The sequence below is a fragment of the Staurois parvus genome, unplaced genomic scaffold (assembly GCF_062004578.1).
Source record: "Staurois parvus isolate SC_StPar_1 unplaced genomic scaffold, SC_StPar_1.0 ptg000068l, whole genome shotgun sequence".
In the NCBI taxonomy this organism is placed as follows: domain Eukaryota; kingdom Metazoa; phylum Chordata; class Amphibia; order Anura; family Ranidae; genus Staurois; species Staurois parvus.
This window is the reverse complement of record NW_028317864.1, coordinates 998,511-1,012,346: the sequence shown is the minus strand read 5'-3', so window position 1 is coordinate 1,012,346 and position 13,836 is coordinate 998,511. Positions and strand designations below refer to the sequence as shown.

The 13,836-nt window shown below is 42.7% G+C and overlaps 1 protein-coding gene across 2 annotated transcripts in view; it reads right to left on the bottom strand.

Moving 5' to 3' along the window:
• The window catches only part of FPGS (folylpolyglutamate synthase), a 71,360-nt gene that overhangs the window by 27,103 nt on the left and 30,421 nt on the right, over window positions 1-13,836 (bottom strand). For both annotated transcript variants that reach the window (XM_089669003.1, XM_089669002.1), the window contains exons 5-7: window positions 11,607-11,721; window positions 2,250-2,327; window positions 2,097-2,158 (exon numbers count right to left, since the gene is read on the bottom strand). In XM_089669003.1, coding sequence (XP_089525129.1) covers window positions 2,097-2,158; window positions 2,250-2,327; window positions 11,607-11,721 — 255 coding nt within the window. The remainder of the gene's footprint in view (window positions 1-2,096; window positions 2,159-2,249; window positions 2,328-11,606; window positions 11,722-13,836) is intronic.

The window sequence follows — 13,836 nt, the reverse complement described above, 5'->3', positions numbered from 1 at the left end:
TTTTTTTTTTTTTTTTTTACACTGATTGCTTTTACACCCAAATAGGATGCAAAAGCAATCATTTCTCTCTGTCTGCATTCTTGCAGCCATTGAGAACTACTGAGTGAGCTGTGATTGGTCATAGCTTGTCACATGGTACAAGGCTGTTGTGAATAGCCTTGTATCATGTGACCTCTGATCACTCACAGATTTCACACGTAGTAAGCAATGATGTCAGAAGTGACATCTTGCTTACTACTTTGCATGTGATCACTGATTGGCCAATCAGTGATCACATGATCAAGACCTCGTACAGAGGTCCTGTCCGACGATCGGTGTTTCACTGTGTCTGGAGGACACAGCGGGCACCGTATCGAGGTGCTGCGCACTCCCGGGGAGCGTGTACAAGCGGGCCATTTGACCCTGCAGTGCCACTGTCCAGCCGTTTATATACAACAGCCAGTCGGGAAGTGGTTAAATCTGTTTATCACGTAGGTAAAGTGCATCTAAATCTACTTGTCCATCTTACTACTACCCTCTGCAGACAGTACTGCTGTCCACGGGTAACTATGTTGCTCCTCCACAGATAGAAGAGTTACCCTAAGACAGGAAGTGTTTCACTGGCCAGATGACCAGGTGAAAAAAAAAAAAAAAAAAAAAAAAAAAAAAACAGAAAATGAATGCAGCCACCACATCCAAGCATTAGCCAACTGCATCAGATTCCTTTTTGTTTATGGGTTTAGATGCACTTTAAGGCTCCATGCACACTAGCATTTTCTTAAGCTCCTAGAAGCATATCTTTTTCTGCTCCTAGAAGCTAAAATAGTGTTCTCCTATGTGTCCATGCACACTACTTTAAGCTATTAGCATTTTTTGAGCTTCTGCATCTAGGAGCTGAAAAAAAAATGTCTTTGTAGAGTTTTTTGAAGCATTTTTCCAGCATTTTTCCCTCTACAATGCAGTTTTTTAAGCTCCTAGAAGCTGTTATTAGCATTTTTCCTGCTGCTAGAAGCTAAACCGTGTTATCCTATGTGTCCATGCACACTACTTAAGGCTATTAACTTTTTTTCTGCTCCTAGACACTGAACCTAAAAAGCACAAATATGCATGCATCATACATACTAGGGAGAGTACAACTGGGGGAATCAATGGTGGGGAAGGATCTGGGGGTTCTGGTAGATCACAAGCTTAATAATGGCATGTAATGCCAAGCTGCGGTTTCTAAAGCGACCAAATCCTCTCTTGTATAAAAGAGGTATAGACTCGAGAGAGAGAGAGAGAGAGAGAGAGAGAGAGAGAGAGAGAGAGAGAGAGATATTACCCCTGTACTAATCATAAGTAAGACCTCATCTGGAATATGCAGTTCAGTTTTGGGCACTAATTCACAAAAAGAACATTGGGGAACTGGAGAAAGTACAGAGAAGGGCAACCAAACTGATACGAGGCATGGAGGAGCTCAGCTATGAGGAAAGATTAGAGGAACTGAATTTATTCTCTCTTGAGAAGAGGAGATTAAGGGGAGATATGATCAACATGTATAAATACAACAGTGGTTCATATAGTGAACTCGGTGTAGAGCTATTCACCCTGAGGTCATCACAGAGTACAAGGGGGCACTCTTTACATCTGGAGGAAAAGAAATTTAATTTCCAAACACGGAAAGGTTTCTTCACAGTGAGAGCTGTGAAAATGTGGAATGGACTCCCTCAAGAGTTGGTTCTGGCCAGCTCAGTTGATTGCTTTAAAAAAGTCCTGGATTGTTTCCTAAATACACAGAATACAACTGGATACTAACATTTATAGGTAAAGATGATCCAGGGAATATCCGATTGCCTCTCAGGGGATCAGGAAGGAATGTTTTTCCCCTGCAGGAGCAAATTGGATCATGCTTTGCTGGGGTTTTTTGCCCTTTTTTTTTTGTTAATGATTGAACTGGATGGACTTTTGTCTTTTTTCAGCCAGACTATGTAATTAAAAGCATGCATGAAGTGGCCAAATGTGTGGATGTCTACTGTCATAACCCATCACCTCTCCTATTGAGAAGAAATAGAGGTGATCCTGCATACTTTGTAATATCTGTGGACTTAATGCATGAAGTGTCAGTAAATGTTACTTACCGGATAATATTTGTGCAGTCATATGCTCCACCAATTCCCACCTCCAGCACAGCCAGATCTACCTGTGATATAGAAGGGGGGAAAAAAAAAGCAGCTCAGGAGAAGGTTGCAGGCTCACAATGATTTGCATCTCTGTAAGTTTAATTTACAAACCTTCTCCTGAAGGAACACATGGAATGCCATAATGGTCAGGAAGCGGAAGTAAGCGGGCATGGAGCAGTAGTCATCAGTCTGGAGGGGAAGAAGATTCTGATATGGTTACTGTTCTGTACAGGAAGGTCATACTGAATCATGGTCTTAGAGGTAAAGTAGAATGGCTTGTGGTTCATATTATTTACAGGTATTGTTGTTTATAAACTGATGGTTTAGTTTGTGCTCTTTAATAAATTCTTATGCTATCTTTAGTTCACAAAACATTTAAACTTCAGGCAGACATCATAAACCATAGAGGCTCACTTTGAAGATTTTTTTTTTTTTTTTAGCTTTTCCTTCAATAACTTTCCTTTAAAAAAGTATATAAATAAGCATTTTAAATGAACCCAGTCTCTGTGACGAAACAAATCTGCAGATCAGGAAAATCAAAGTACTAAAGCCAGCAGTTCAGCATAATAGCCAGTAAATTAGCATTTTCTAAAGATCGTAAACAATTGTAGGGTTGAAGGAAATCTGTAACCTGCAGAATGGGGAGCCTGCCTTTGCTGAAGTCCCCCAATGCAAATGCCAATTGCCTGATATTCACACGGATACAATATTTTCTGAGTTGCTGGATAAAGAACAAGTATGCAGAGTTCTGGCTTTACTCTGACTTTCTAATCTACATGCTTGTCCCAGGTCAGTAACTCAGAAAATACTGAACCCACAGAAAGCCAGGCAGCCATTATTCTTAGAAGAAGCTGAACCATGCCTGCCCTGTATTTTTCTAGCACACCTTCTTGCCGACTTATACATTGCAGTCAGAATCTAGAGAGCACCTGGCAGGGCCGCTGGAAGTGGATTTTCTGGGGTCTGCTTTATTTCACTTCCAGTTCTCCACTGCTGCAAAACACCTGGCAGGGTTTTTGGGAGTATTTATTTAAACTGGATCTGTGATCTTTTGCTCTCTCTATCTTTTTATCTTTAATCACATCTAAACTTTTAAAGCCAGTTTCAGGCCTCATGTACACTGGACATTATAAAACCGCCAGTAGCGTTACCTGTAGAATGCTATGTTAAAAACATGAGTTTTGTCACGTTTTTTACATTAGCGTTGTTAGTGTTTTTCAGCATTTGCATTCTTTTTTTGCAATACTATACTCCCACAAAACCTTGAGGCTCAAAAATGCTCAAACGCCATATAGCAGCGTTTTTCGGTGTTAGAGCGTTTTTGCAAAACTCCTCTGACACCTTCCTGCCAGGCTTATAGCAGAGGTGAGACGCTTCTCCTGATAGGACGTCATATGACATCCTGTCAGAAGGTGCCGCACGATCTGTCACCAGATCACTACACAGGCCCCTTGCCAGTGTCACATGACCAATCACAGCTGATCACATGAGAATTGTACACAATAGATGGCTTCCTTTCATGCCATCCATTGTATACAAGTGTGTTGTTAGCTGGGATTTGTCAAAACAGTCACATGGTACAGACAGGGCCAATCACAGCCCATCTGTATCATGTGATGAGCTTTGCCCAATCACAGCTATATCACAACAAAAGACTGAATGAATCAGCTTCATTCAGTAACAATGGTTGCAAATATCAATGAAATACAGCAATGTGTAAAAAAAAAAAAACCGGTAACACTGTATTGCTCTGGTCACAGTGTGTTAACCACTTGACCTCCAGAGGATTTACCCCCCTTAATGACCAGGCCTCTTTTTGCTACTCGGCGCTGCACTAATTCAACTGATAATTGCGCGGTCATGCAATGCTGCACCCACACGAAATTTACGTCCTTTTTTTCACACAAATAGAGCTTTCTTTCGGTGGCATTTGATCCCCTCTGCGCTTTTTATTTTTCACGCTATAAACAAAAAAAGGCCAAAAATTTTGAAGAAAAACAATATTTTTTACTTTCAGGTATAAAAAATATATAGTAAACTCAAAGTTGGTTATAAATTTAGGCCAAAATGTATTCTGCTACATGTTTTTGGTAAAAAAAAAATCCCAATAAGTCTATATTGATTGCTTTGTGTGAAAGTTATAGCGTCTACAAACTATGGTATAGATACTGCAATTTACGCCATTTTTTTGCTATACAGCGCTGCGCTAGTTTAACGGACAATTGCGCGGTCATGCAATACAGTACATAAATTAAATTTACATCCTTTTTTTTCCCCACAAATTGAGCTTTCTTTCGATGGTATTTGATCGCCTGTGCGGTTTTTATTTTTTGCGCTATAAAAAAAAAGGCTGACAATTTTGAGGAAAAAAAAAACAATATTTTGGACTTTTTGCTATAAAACATGTCCAGTAAAAAAAAATTTAAAAATCAAATTTAGTCATAAATTTCTGCCAAAATGCATTCTGCGACATGTCTTTGCTAAAAAAAAAAACAAAAAAAAAAACCCAATACGTGTAAATTAATTGGTTTACGTGAAAGTTATAGCGTTTACAAATGGCGGGAAAGATACTGGGATTTTTAGGTTTTTTTTATACTAATTATGGCGGCGATCAGTGAGTTATGGCGAGACTACGGCGGACATTCTGACATTGGGGGGTACTGACTTGGGGTCACTGACATTCCCAGTGACACCAATACAGTGATCAGTGCAAAAAAAAAAAAAAAACACTGACACTGTAATAATGGCACAGGGGAGGAAGGGGTTAAGTTTATTTTGCAGGGAAGGGTTATCTGTGTGAGGGGGAGTGTTTTACTAGGAGGCGGGGGTGTGTACTGGATGGCGACAGGCTGATCGGGAGAGAGAAACTCTTCTGTGCCGATCAGCTTGTCCTCGAGCTGTCAGGGAAGTGACAGAAAGCACAGCTACTGCAGCTGTGCTCTCTGTCACTGATTGCCACCGATCGCCGGGAGATAGCCGGTAAGGACCGGCTGTGACCCGGCGACTGACATCTGCGGCTGTGATCGGCTGGACAGGTAGGGCGGCGGCGCGTCCCCTACCTGTTTACAAAACACACGTTTTAAAAGTGGTTTTGCCTGCCCCTGCCGCCGTATTTATACAGTGGCTGGGTGGCATGTGGTTAAAGGAAAAAAAAAATAAAAAATATAATAAATGAAGTTTAACAAAAAATTACAACTTAAAAAAAACTCACTCTTACTAAAAACCTTGGACTGTCCATTTTCCAAAAATGGGTCATTTGGGGGGTATTTGTACTAATCCTGGCATTTTCGGGCTTCAAGAAATGAGATTGCCCGTCAGAACATTAATTGATCGATGGTCAGATATATATACACCATGGTTTGTGGACTCTAACTTTCCTACAGACTAAATAATATAAACCAATTTGGGGTATTTTCACCAAAGAAATGTAGCAGAGTACATTTTGACCTACATTTATGACTTAAGGTTATTTGCAAAATTTTATAACAGAAACGAAGAAAACGCAGTTATTTACCTGTTACCTGTATTTTCAGGAATCTTCCAGGACAGCTTCACAATGAGAGATAGGCTCCTCCCAGGAAACACCTGATCCACTTTTTTCCTATAAGTAGCCTCTCTCAGTAGGGGGCCCTCAGTACAGGAATATGACCGAAGGCCTAGGATAAAGCATTAAGATAACAGTAGGAAAAATATATGTCCAGTTCATTGAAAGACAGAATTTCAGAGTATATAGCTCTACAGTAATTGGGAGGGAGCTACGCTGTCCTGGAAGATTCCTGGAAATGCAGTTAACAGGTAAATAACTGCGTTTTCCCGGGTCATCTTCCAGGACAGCTTCACAATGAGAGGATTGAATAGGAATATGTACGTTAGGGCGGGGCTGCTGCTTGCAGGACCTTCCTGCCAAACACCTGGTCCTTTTTGGCAATCAGGTCCAACAGGCAGTGCCTGGTAGAGGTGCTCAAGCTGGACCATGTTGCAGCCCTGCAGATCTGTCCGGGAAAGGCGCCAGCTGTCTGCCCAGGTAGCTGCGGTGGCCCTAGTCGAGTGCGCTTTCAAGCCAGATGGTGGAGTGACATGGTTTTGAACACCTCTGAGATGGCTTCTCTTATCCATCTTGCGATGGTGCCTTTGGAGGCATTGTATCCCTTCCTTGCTCCTTGGAATAAGATGAAGAAGCTGGATGAGCGTCTCCATGCTTTGGTGCGCTCGATGTATGCGATTAGGCATCTTTTTACGTCAATTTTGTTGTAGCCTCTTTCTTCGGTGTTGCTCGGGTTCCCACAGAAGGATGGTATTATGATTTCTTGTGATCTATGGAAGTGTGATGCGACCTTTGATAGGAATGCCAGGTCCGTATGGAGGATAATCCTATCCAACAGGATTGTGCAGTAAGGCTCTATTACTGACAGAGTTTGCAGTTCGGTGACTCTGGGGGCAGAGACTAGGGCTATCAAAAGGGTGGTCTTGAAGGTCAAATGCCTGAGAGACCATTCCTCCAAGGGTACGAAGGGTTTCTGTTGGAAACTTTTTAAGACTGTACCCAGATCCCAGAGGGGGTATTTTGGCATGGGTGGTATTGTCCATGGGTCCCTTAGGTTCAGTTTTTTCAGGAAGGATAACCATGACCTTTTGAGCCAGAATGGAGTGATCAGGATGATTCTGGCCTGGGACGACTATCTTCTGTACCACTCTTGGTAGTAGTCTGAATGGTGGAAAAGCGTAAAGGAGGTCCCCCTCCCATGGCTGGGCCAGTGCATCTGTCCCCACACTCTGGGGGTCCCTTTGAAGGAAGAAGTATTTTCCTAGTTTTGCATTTCTTTGGCTGGCGAAGAGGTCTATGGAGGGAGTGCCTCATTTGCTACAGATTTGGGCAAACCCTGTGTGGCTGAGGCACCATTCTGACTGATTTCCGCTCGGCTTAGCTGGTCCGCAAGCATATTTAGGTCTCCCTTCAGATGGACCCCCGTGATTGATTTCTGGTTTCTTTCTGCCCAGCTCAAGAGGGTTTCCGCCAGTCCCATCAGTTTTGGGGACCTCGTGCCTCCTTGCCTGTTCAAGTATGCAACGGCCGTCATGTTGACGGACAGGATCTGAATCTCTTTTCCTTCTATTTTCTCCTGGAAGGTCGTAAGTGCTCTGCAAATTGCCAATACTTCCCTGAAGTTTGATGATCTTTTTGCGGTTTCCGAGTCACACTTGCCCTGGGTCAGACAACCCTCCATGTGTGCGCCCCACCCCCGCATACTTTGCGTCAGTGGTGATTTTTGATGGATTGGATTGTTTCCATTTCCTCCTGGCTTCCAGCGTGTGAATGTTTTCCCACCACTCCAATGACTCTCTCACTTTCTGCGTGAGGTGGATGCTGGAATCTAGAGGCACTTATCTGCCGTCCTAGAGGGAGAGGATGTGATTCTGAATCGTTCTGGAGTATAGTTGTGCCCATTGTGCCCCCGGTATGGCTGCTGTCATGTGGCCGACGAGCTTCATGGCGCTTCTGATTGTGCAAGTTGCCGTCCCCTGGAGGGTCCTTGAGTCTTGTTGTAGTTTGAGTGCTTTTTCTGGAGTCAGGTATAAGCAAGCATTCGTGGAATCCAGAATATATCCAAAATATGGGATTCTGTTGGAAGGGACTAACTGCGATTTCTAAGTATTTATTAGCCACCGTAGGTTTTCCTAGAAGGATATTGCATGCTCCACGTGGCATTTCAGAGCACTTTCAGTGTCTGCGAACAAGAGTACATCGTCAAGGCTTGCAGAGGTTCCGCTAGGATTTTCGTAAATATCCTTGGTGCTGAAGATAGACCGAAAGGGAGTGCACTGAATTGGAACAAGATCATTGTTCTTGTCCTTTAGCGTGAACCTTAGAAACATCCTCGACTCCTCTCTTATCGGGATGTTAAGGTATGCATCATTTAGGCCTATTGATGCCATGAATACCCCAGGCGGAAGGATTTCTTTCGTCATGTAGATCGTCTTCATACGGAGTTTTTTGGGTTTTACGAACTCGTTCACTTTCTTTTGGTTGAGCAACATTCTGTATTTCCCAGACGTCTTCCTTCTTAGAAAAAAATGGGAGTAGAATCCTCTTCCCATCACTTCCTCCTCCAACTGACTGACCACGTTCTGTTGGAGCGTTTCTTCCAGGAGGTTCACGAGTGCATCTGCCTTACCCTCCTCCCTTAGCAGTAGAGTCGGGAAAAACCTGTGAGGGGGGAGTTGTGAAAATTCTATCCAGTAGCCATTTTAAATGGTATCTAAGATGAATGGGCAGCCATTGCATGTGGAAGTGTCCCTTCACCAGGCTCCAGCAGTCACTTGGACTGAGTTTTTGCCTTGTCCTGGTTGGGGTTGAAAGGAAGCCACCCTTCTCCCTTCCTCTTTGAGCCTCAGCCCTTCTTCTGTCCCTGAAACCTGGCCTCTGTCGTTGCGTTCTGCCTGTTAGAGCAAAAAATGTGTCCCGTTTGCCTGCTGGGGACTGGAAATCCCTTCCTTTTGTCGGCCGACCTCTCTAGGACCAAAGTTAGTTCAGGCCCAAAGAGGAGTTTTCCCTCGAAGGAGGCGATGTCCCCCTGCCAGGATTTTGGCCAGATGGCTCTTCGGGCTGAGTTTATGAGCGAAGTCGATCTTGCTGTATATTTGATGGTCTTAGCCGATGCTTCTGTGATGAAGGCCACTGCTTTTTCTAAGACCGGTAGTAATTTAAGGATTTCCTCAGCCAGTGTACTTGTATAAGGTGAGAGCGGAGCTGCCCTAGCCATACATCTAGGGTTCTGGAAACGCAGGTTGTTGCTATTGCTGATTTAAAGTTTACTGCAGATGCTTCCCACGCTCTTAAGAAATGTGTCTGCCTTGCGGTCCATTGGGTATTTTAGGGAACCTCCGTCTTCAAAGGATAGATCTTTGGATTTCAAGATCTTCGAAAGGGGGGCATCAGGTTTCGGGCAGGATTCCCATATGGACGCATCTTCCTCCTTAAACGGAAAATGCCTTTGAAAGATTTTTAGGAAAGAAAGCTTTCCTTTCCGGCTCTTCCCATTCCCTTTTTATGGTAGACCATAGGGTGGAGTAGAGCGGGAACATGCGGCCGCTTCTCTTTTGTAGTCCTGCATATAGCTGGTCGTGCAGAGAGAGAGATCCGATTGTTCCTCTTCTAAATCCAGAGTATCGTAGATTACCTGCAAGAGGCCTTCTGTATCTTCTACTAGAAAAAGGAACCTTTGCGATCTGTGATCCTGGTCTTCCGTCTCACCTTCCTCAGTCGGAAGTGCCAGAAGGCTCCTCTTCTCGAACCACAACGGCACCCGGGTCCTGTTTCCTTTTCTTATCCGGCGGGGGAATGCCTGAAGTGCCGGGTTGAGGTTCGTCCGGGACTGGTTCCTACATCTGTTTCGTAAAGTTTTGAAAGGTTTTAGACATCTCCTGCATCATATTTTGTAGAAAATCTTTAAAGAGGGATCCCAACTCTTTCTTGATCAGCTTAAGCCGAGGGCCCTGGGGGACTTCCCTAATGTGCACCCACTGGCACCTGAAATCCCCGAGGTGATGGAGAGAGAAGAGGGACCCCGTACCCCCTTGGGCCCCCCAACCCCCGAGACCCCAGGCTAGGAAGAACATAAGAGGCGGGGGGGGGTTGGTGGGGTTTGCATAGCAGCCAACAGGCTCCTACTTTGCTGCTGGCCTCCCCCAGCTCGGACAGATCTGCCTCCATTCTGCCACCCCACAAGGCCCCTGCCTTGCTGAGAAAAAGAGGAAGGGGGGCCCCAGCCAGGAGGCCTCTGTACCCCGCCAGACAGCAAAAGAAAAAAACAAAAAAACAAAAAACAAACGGGATTAGCGTCCGGGGCTTGTTCCTGGCTGGAGAAAGCACTAATACTGAGGGCCCCCTACGGAGAGAGGATAATTATAGGCAAAAAGTGGCTCGGGTGTTTCCTGGGAGGAGCCTCTCATTGTGAAGCTGTCCTGGAAGGTGACCAGGGAAAAACGCATTTTTTTTTTCAAAAGTTTCAGGTTCTTTTGTTTATTTAGCAAAAAAGCTCAGTGGTGATTACATACCACCAAAAGAAAGCTCTATTTGTATGAAAAAAAATATTAAAAATGTTTGTACAGTGTGCATGACCACACAATTGTCATTCAAAGCGCGACAACACTCAAAGCTGAAAATTGGCCTGGGCAGGAAGGTGATAAAAGTGCCCGTTACTGAAATGGTTAAAGGTAGTAGTTCTGGTTTTTTTTTTTCAGCCTGAAAATGCCCCTGCCAAAAAATGCTGATAAAAGCCTATGTGTGCATGGACACATAGAATAACATGCAGGGGAGTTTACTGACTGTAGAAAAAAAAAAAAAAAAAGGAAAAAAAAAGCGCCTGACGCTCAAAACAACAGCTGTAAAAATGCCCAGTGTGCATAAATGCTTTATGTGACTGGTGATTACGGGAAACTTCTTTGTGCTTTAGAATGTGCAACACAGCAAGAAGCCTGCAGAGGATGTCTTTTGGGAATAGCTTTCCAAAATTATAAACAGGGGTTCCCAGATTACTGAAAAAGAGTGATAGAAAGAAGCAATAGAGAAATGCCTGGGAGTTAAAAAAAAAAAAAAAAAAAAAACAAACAAAAAAAAAAAAAAAAGCTGAAGCACTGACCAGATACTCTGTGCTCCCTGAATGTACATTTTGATCAGAGTGTACCTCATGAGCTTCTTATGTATGCTAAGACCCAAATATAGATAAATATCTTACCACGTTGCAGCATAATTGTACTCTTGCAAATCGGCAGGGGCACAAAACTTCCTAGTCTTTCATTCAGACATCCCACACAAATGGAAATCATACTTTAGGTCAGCTCAGGTCATGGTAGGAGTGCCATGGCCAATAGCCAGGCAAAAGTCTTTTCCCATAATATACAATTCACTTTCAAAGGAATTCCACATTACGCACAATTCTTTCCCATGTGACTTCTTAAGTTCATTAAGTAATCACCACTTGTGTAGCAGCTGAGTTTTAAAATTACACACAGCTTTATTGCTGCTCCTCAGTACAGTTTTTGTCATTGGAAGTTTTTTCTTCTGCATGTAAAGTAACCCAGTCACACTACAAAGCTATCCTTGCAAAAGATATAAAAAATATTTACCTATCCCCCTGCCTAAGCTTTTGAATGCTTCTGTACTCAAGAATATTCTTCTGAACTCTGAGAAACCCACACTTCCATGGCTGTCTATATCCCTATAGTGGTTTCTCCCACCAACTTCCACATCGCAATGTGCTGTACTGATGCAGGGGTCAGTAGGATAAACCGTCAAGTATTTTAGGGTGTGTGCCATAAGCCCTAGAGCCTCAAGTGGATAAATTCAAGCACAGCAATTTTTCTGAAACATTCAGCTTCCTGTGAACCTTTCTACAGACGCACTCAGACTAGGAGAAGGAGAGATGCCAGAGTTAAGCTTTAGCAACATCCTGCAACCTTAAGACTCACCTTGGACTCTTCCAGACGATTGTAAATTTGCCAGAAATATTTGCTAAACAGTTCCTTGCTTATTGGCTGCCCATTGATCCGGATCCTCTCTCTCACTTGTACCAGGTGGGGAGAGCTGCAATCGGGATTCAAAACAGCAAAGATTACATTTTTCACATGCAAAGTCTACAATTACTTAGACAAAGACCATAAAGGATGTAAAAGTCATTAGGGGTAGTGGAAAGCAGGCTACAAGACCCACTTGTATAATATATCTGCAGTACAGAAACGTCAGGTCTTCAGGTTTGCTGTGTAAATATCTGGACAGGATGCACAAACACATACCCTGGCAAAGTAAAACAGCTCTCATATTTCATCCATCAATCTGGATGTTTGCCAGGGATTCAGCTTTAAAGCCAGCTTAAATAAGAGTCACAACAATGCAATGGGGAGATTTACTAAAACTGGAGAACGCAAAATCTGCTGCAGCCGTGCATGGTAGGCAATCAGCTTTTAACTTCAGCTTGTTAAATCAAGTTTGACAAAACCCAGAAGCAGATAGGTTTCTGGACGAAAAACAAGGTACCCGCACCCCCCCCCCCCCCCCCCCTAAAAAGATTGCCAAGCGAGAAAGAGGAGGGGGGGGGAGCAGACCTTAAAGCAGAACTTCCCCATTTGGGTGGAGTTCCGCTTTAAGGGGACATTTACATGCTTTTATACTGCAGTGCAGCGGATTAGTGCACAGCCACACGCAAGTGTAATTTCAAGTTTTTTAGGGTTTTTTTTAAAGCGAACTAAATTGCATCTGAGCGCTAGAAGCCAAAACCGCTATTTGAGTCATCAACCACTTCAGCTCCGGAAGATTTACCCCCCTTCCTGACCAGGCCATTTTTTGCGATACGTTGCTGCATTACTTTAACTGACAATTGTGCAGTCATGCAACGCTGTACCCAAATGAAATTTATGTCTTTTTCCCACAAATAGAGCTTTCTTTTGGTGGTATTTGATCACCTCTGCATTTTTTTACTTTTTGCATTACAAACTAAAAATGTCAACTTTGAGGGAAAAAATTTTTTCTCTACAATAAAACATAGCCAATACATTTTTTTTTTAATTATTTTTTTTTTGTAAAATTTAAACCAAAAATGTATTCTGCTACATATTTTTTGGTAAAAAAAAAAAAATCCTAATAAGCGTTTACTAATTTGTTTGCGCAAAAAGTTAGTGTCTAATATATATATATATATATATATATATACACATACACACATACATACATATACATACATATACACACACACACACACACACACACATACATTACACACATACACACACACTGGAAACTTATTTATTTATTCTTTTTTATACTAGTAATGGTGGCAATCAGCAACTTATAGTATGACTGTGATATTACAGCGGACATTTTTACTCTGACACTTTGTGGGAACTAGTGATACAGTGATCAGTGCTAAAAACATACATCGATTACTGTACCTGGTTGGGAAGGGGTTAACATCTAGGATGATCACAGGGTGAAGTGTGTGCCTAGCTATGTGTTTGTACACTAGGTGGTGCTGGAACAAGAGGAAGTGATGGATGTTTCCAGTTTACAAGTAGCTTTCTGGTGAATGCACATCCATAGAAGGTGGTGGATTCCCATGTTGGATCATGAGCACTCTCAAGCATCCCAGATGGTATTGCTGCACCTTGTAGTTCCACGAACACCGGGCATTGCTGTGATCTGTAGTGCCACAGACTATGTATATCACCATTATTGCTAAATATGAACACATATCACTTGGTACTTCTGTGACCTGCAGTGCCACAGACTATCCACTATTTATATTCAGAATTTTAGAGTTTTTTTTATGATTCTATGTGATCTGAGACGTTTTAATTGATTTATTTCACTGGAATTTTGTATGAACACTTCTATTCACATAAGCAATTTATGATTGCATTTGTCACTTATGCTGTAGTGCTGCACTTACATTTGAATTAATTCCTGTGTCCTGTTGAATTAAGATGAGGCACATCCATTGTTATTTATTAGAAAATGTACAAAGGGAAAGGTAAGATGCAACGAGAAGCAAAATTTAAAAAAGGTGGGTTATTGCACTGACTTTCCTTCTACTTTTTGACACAGGAAACCTATCTATCCACTTTGCTACCATGCACTTCCTAACATCCAGAACAACAGGAGGTATAGTTAGGACAAGGCATTACCCATACATTGCTACTCTTAACC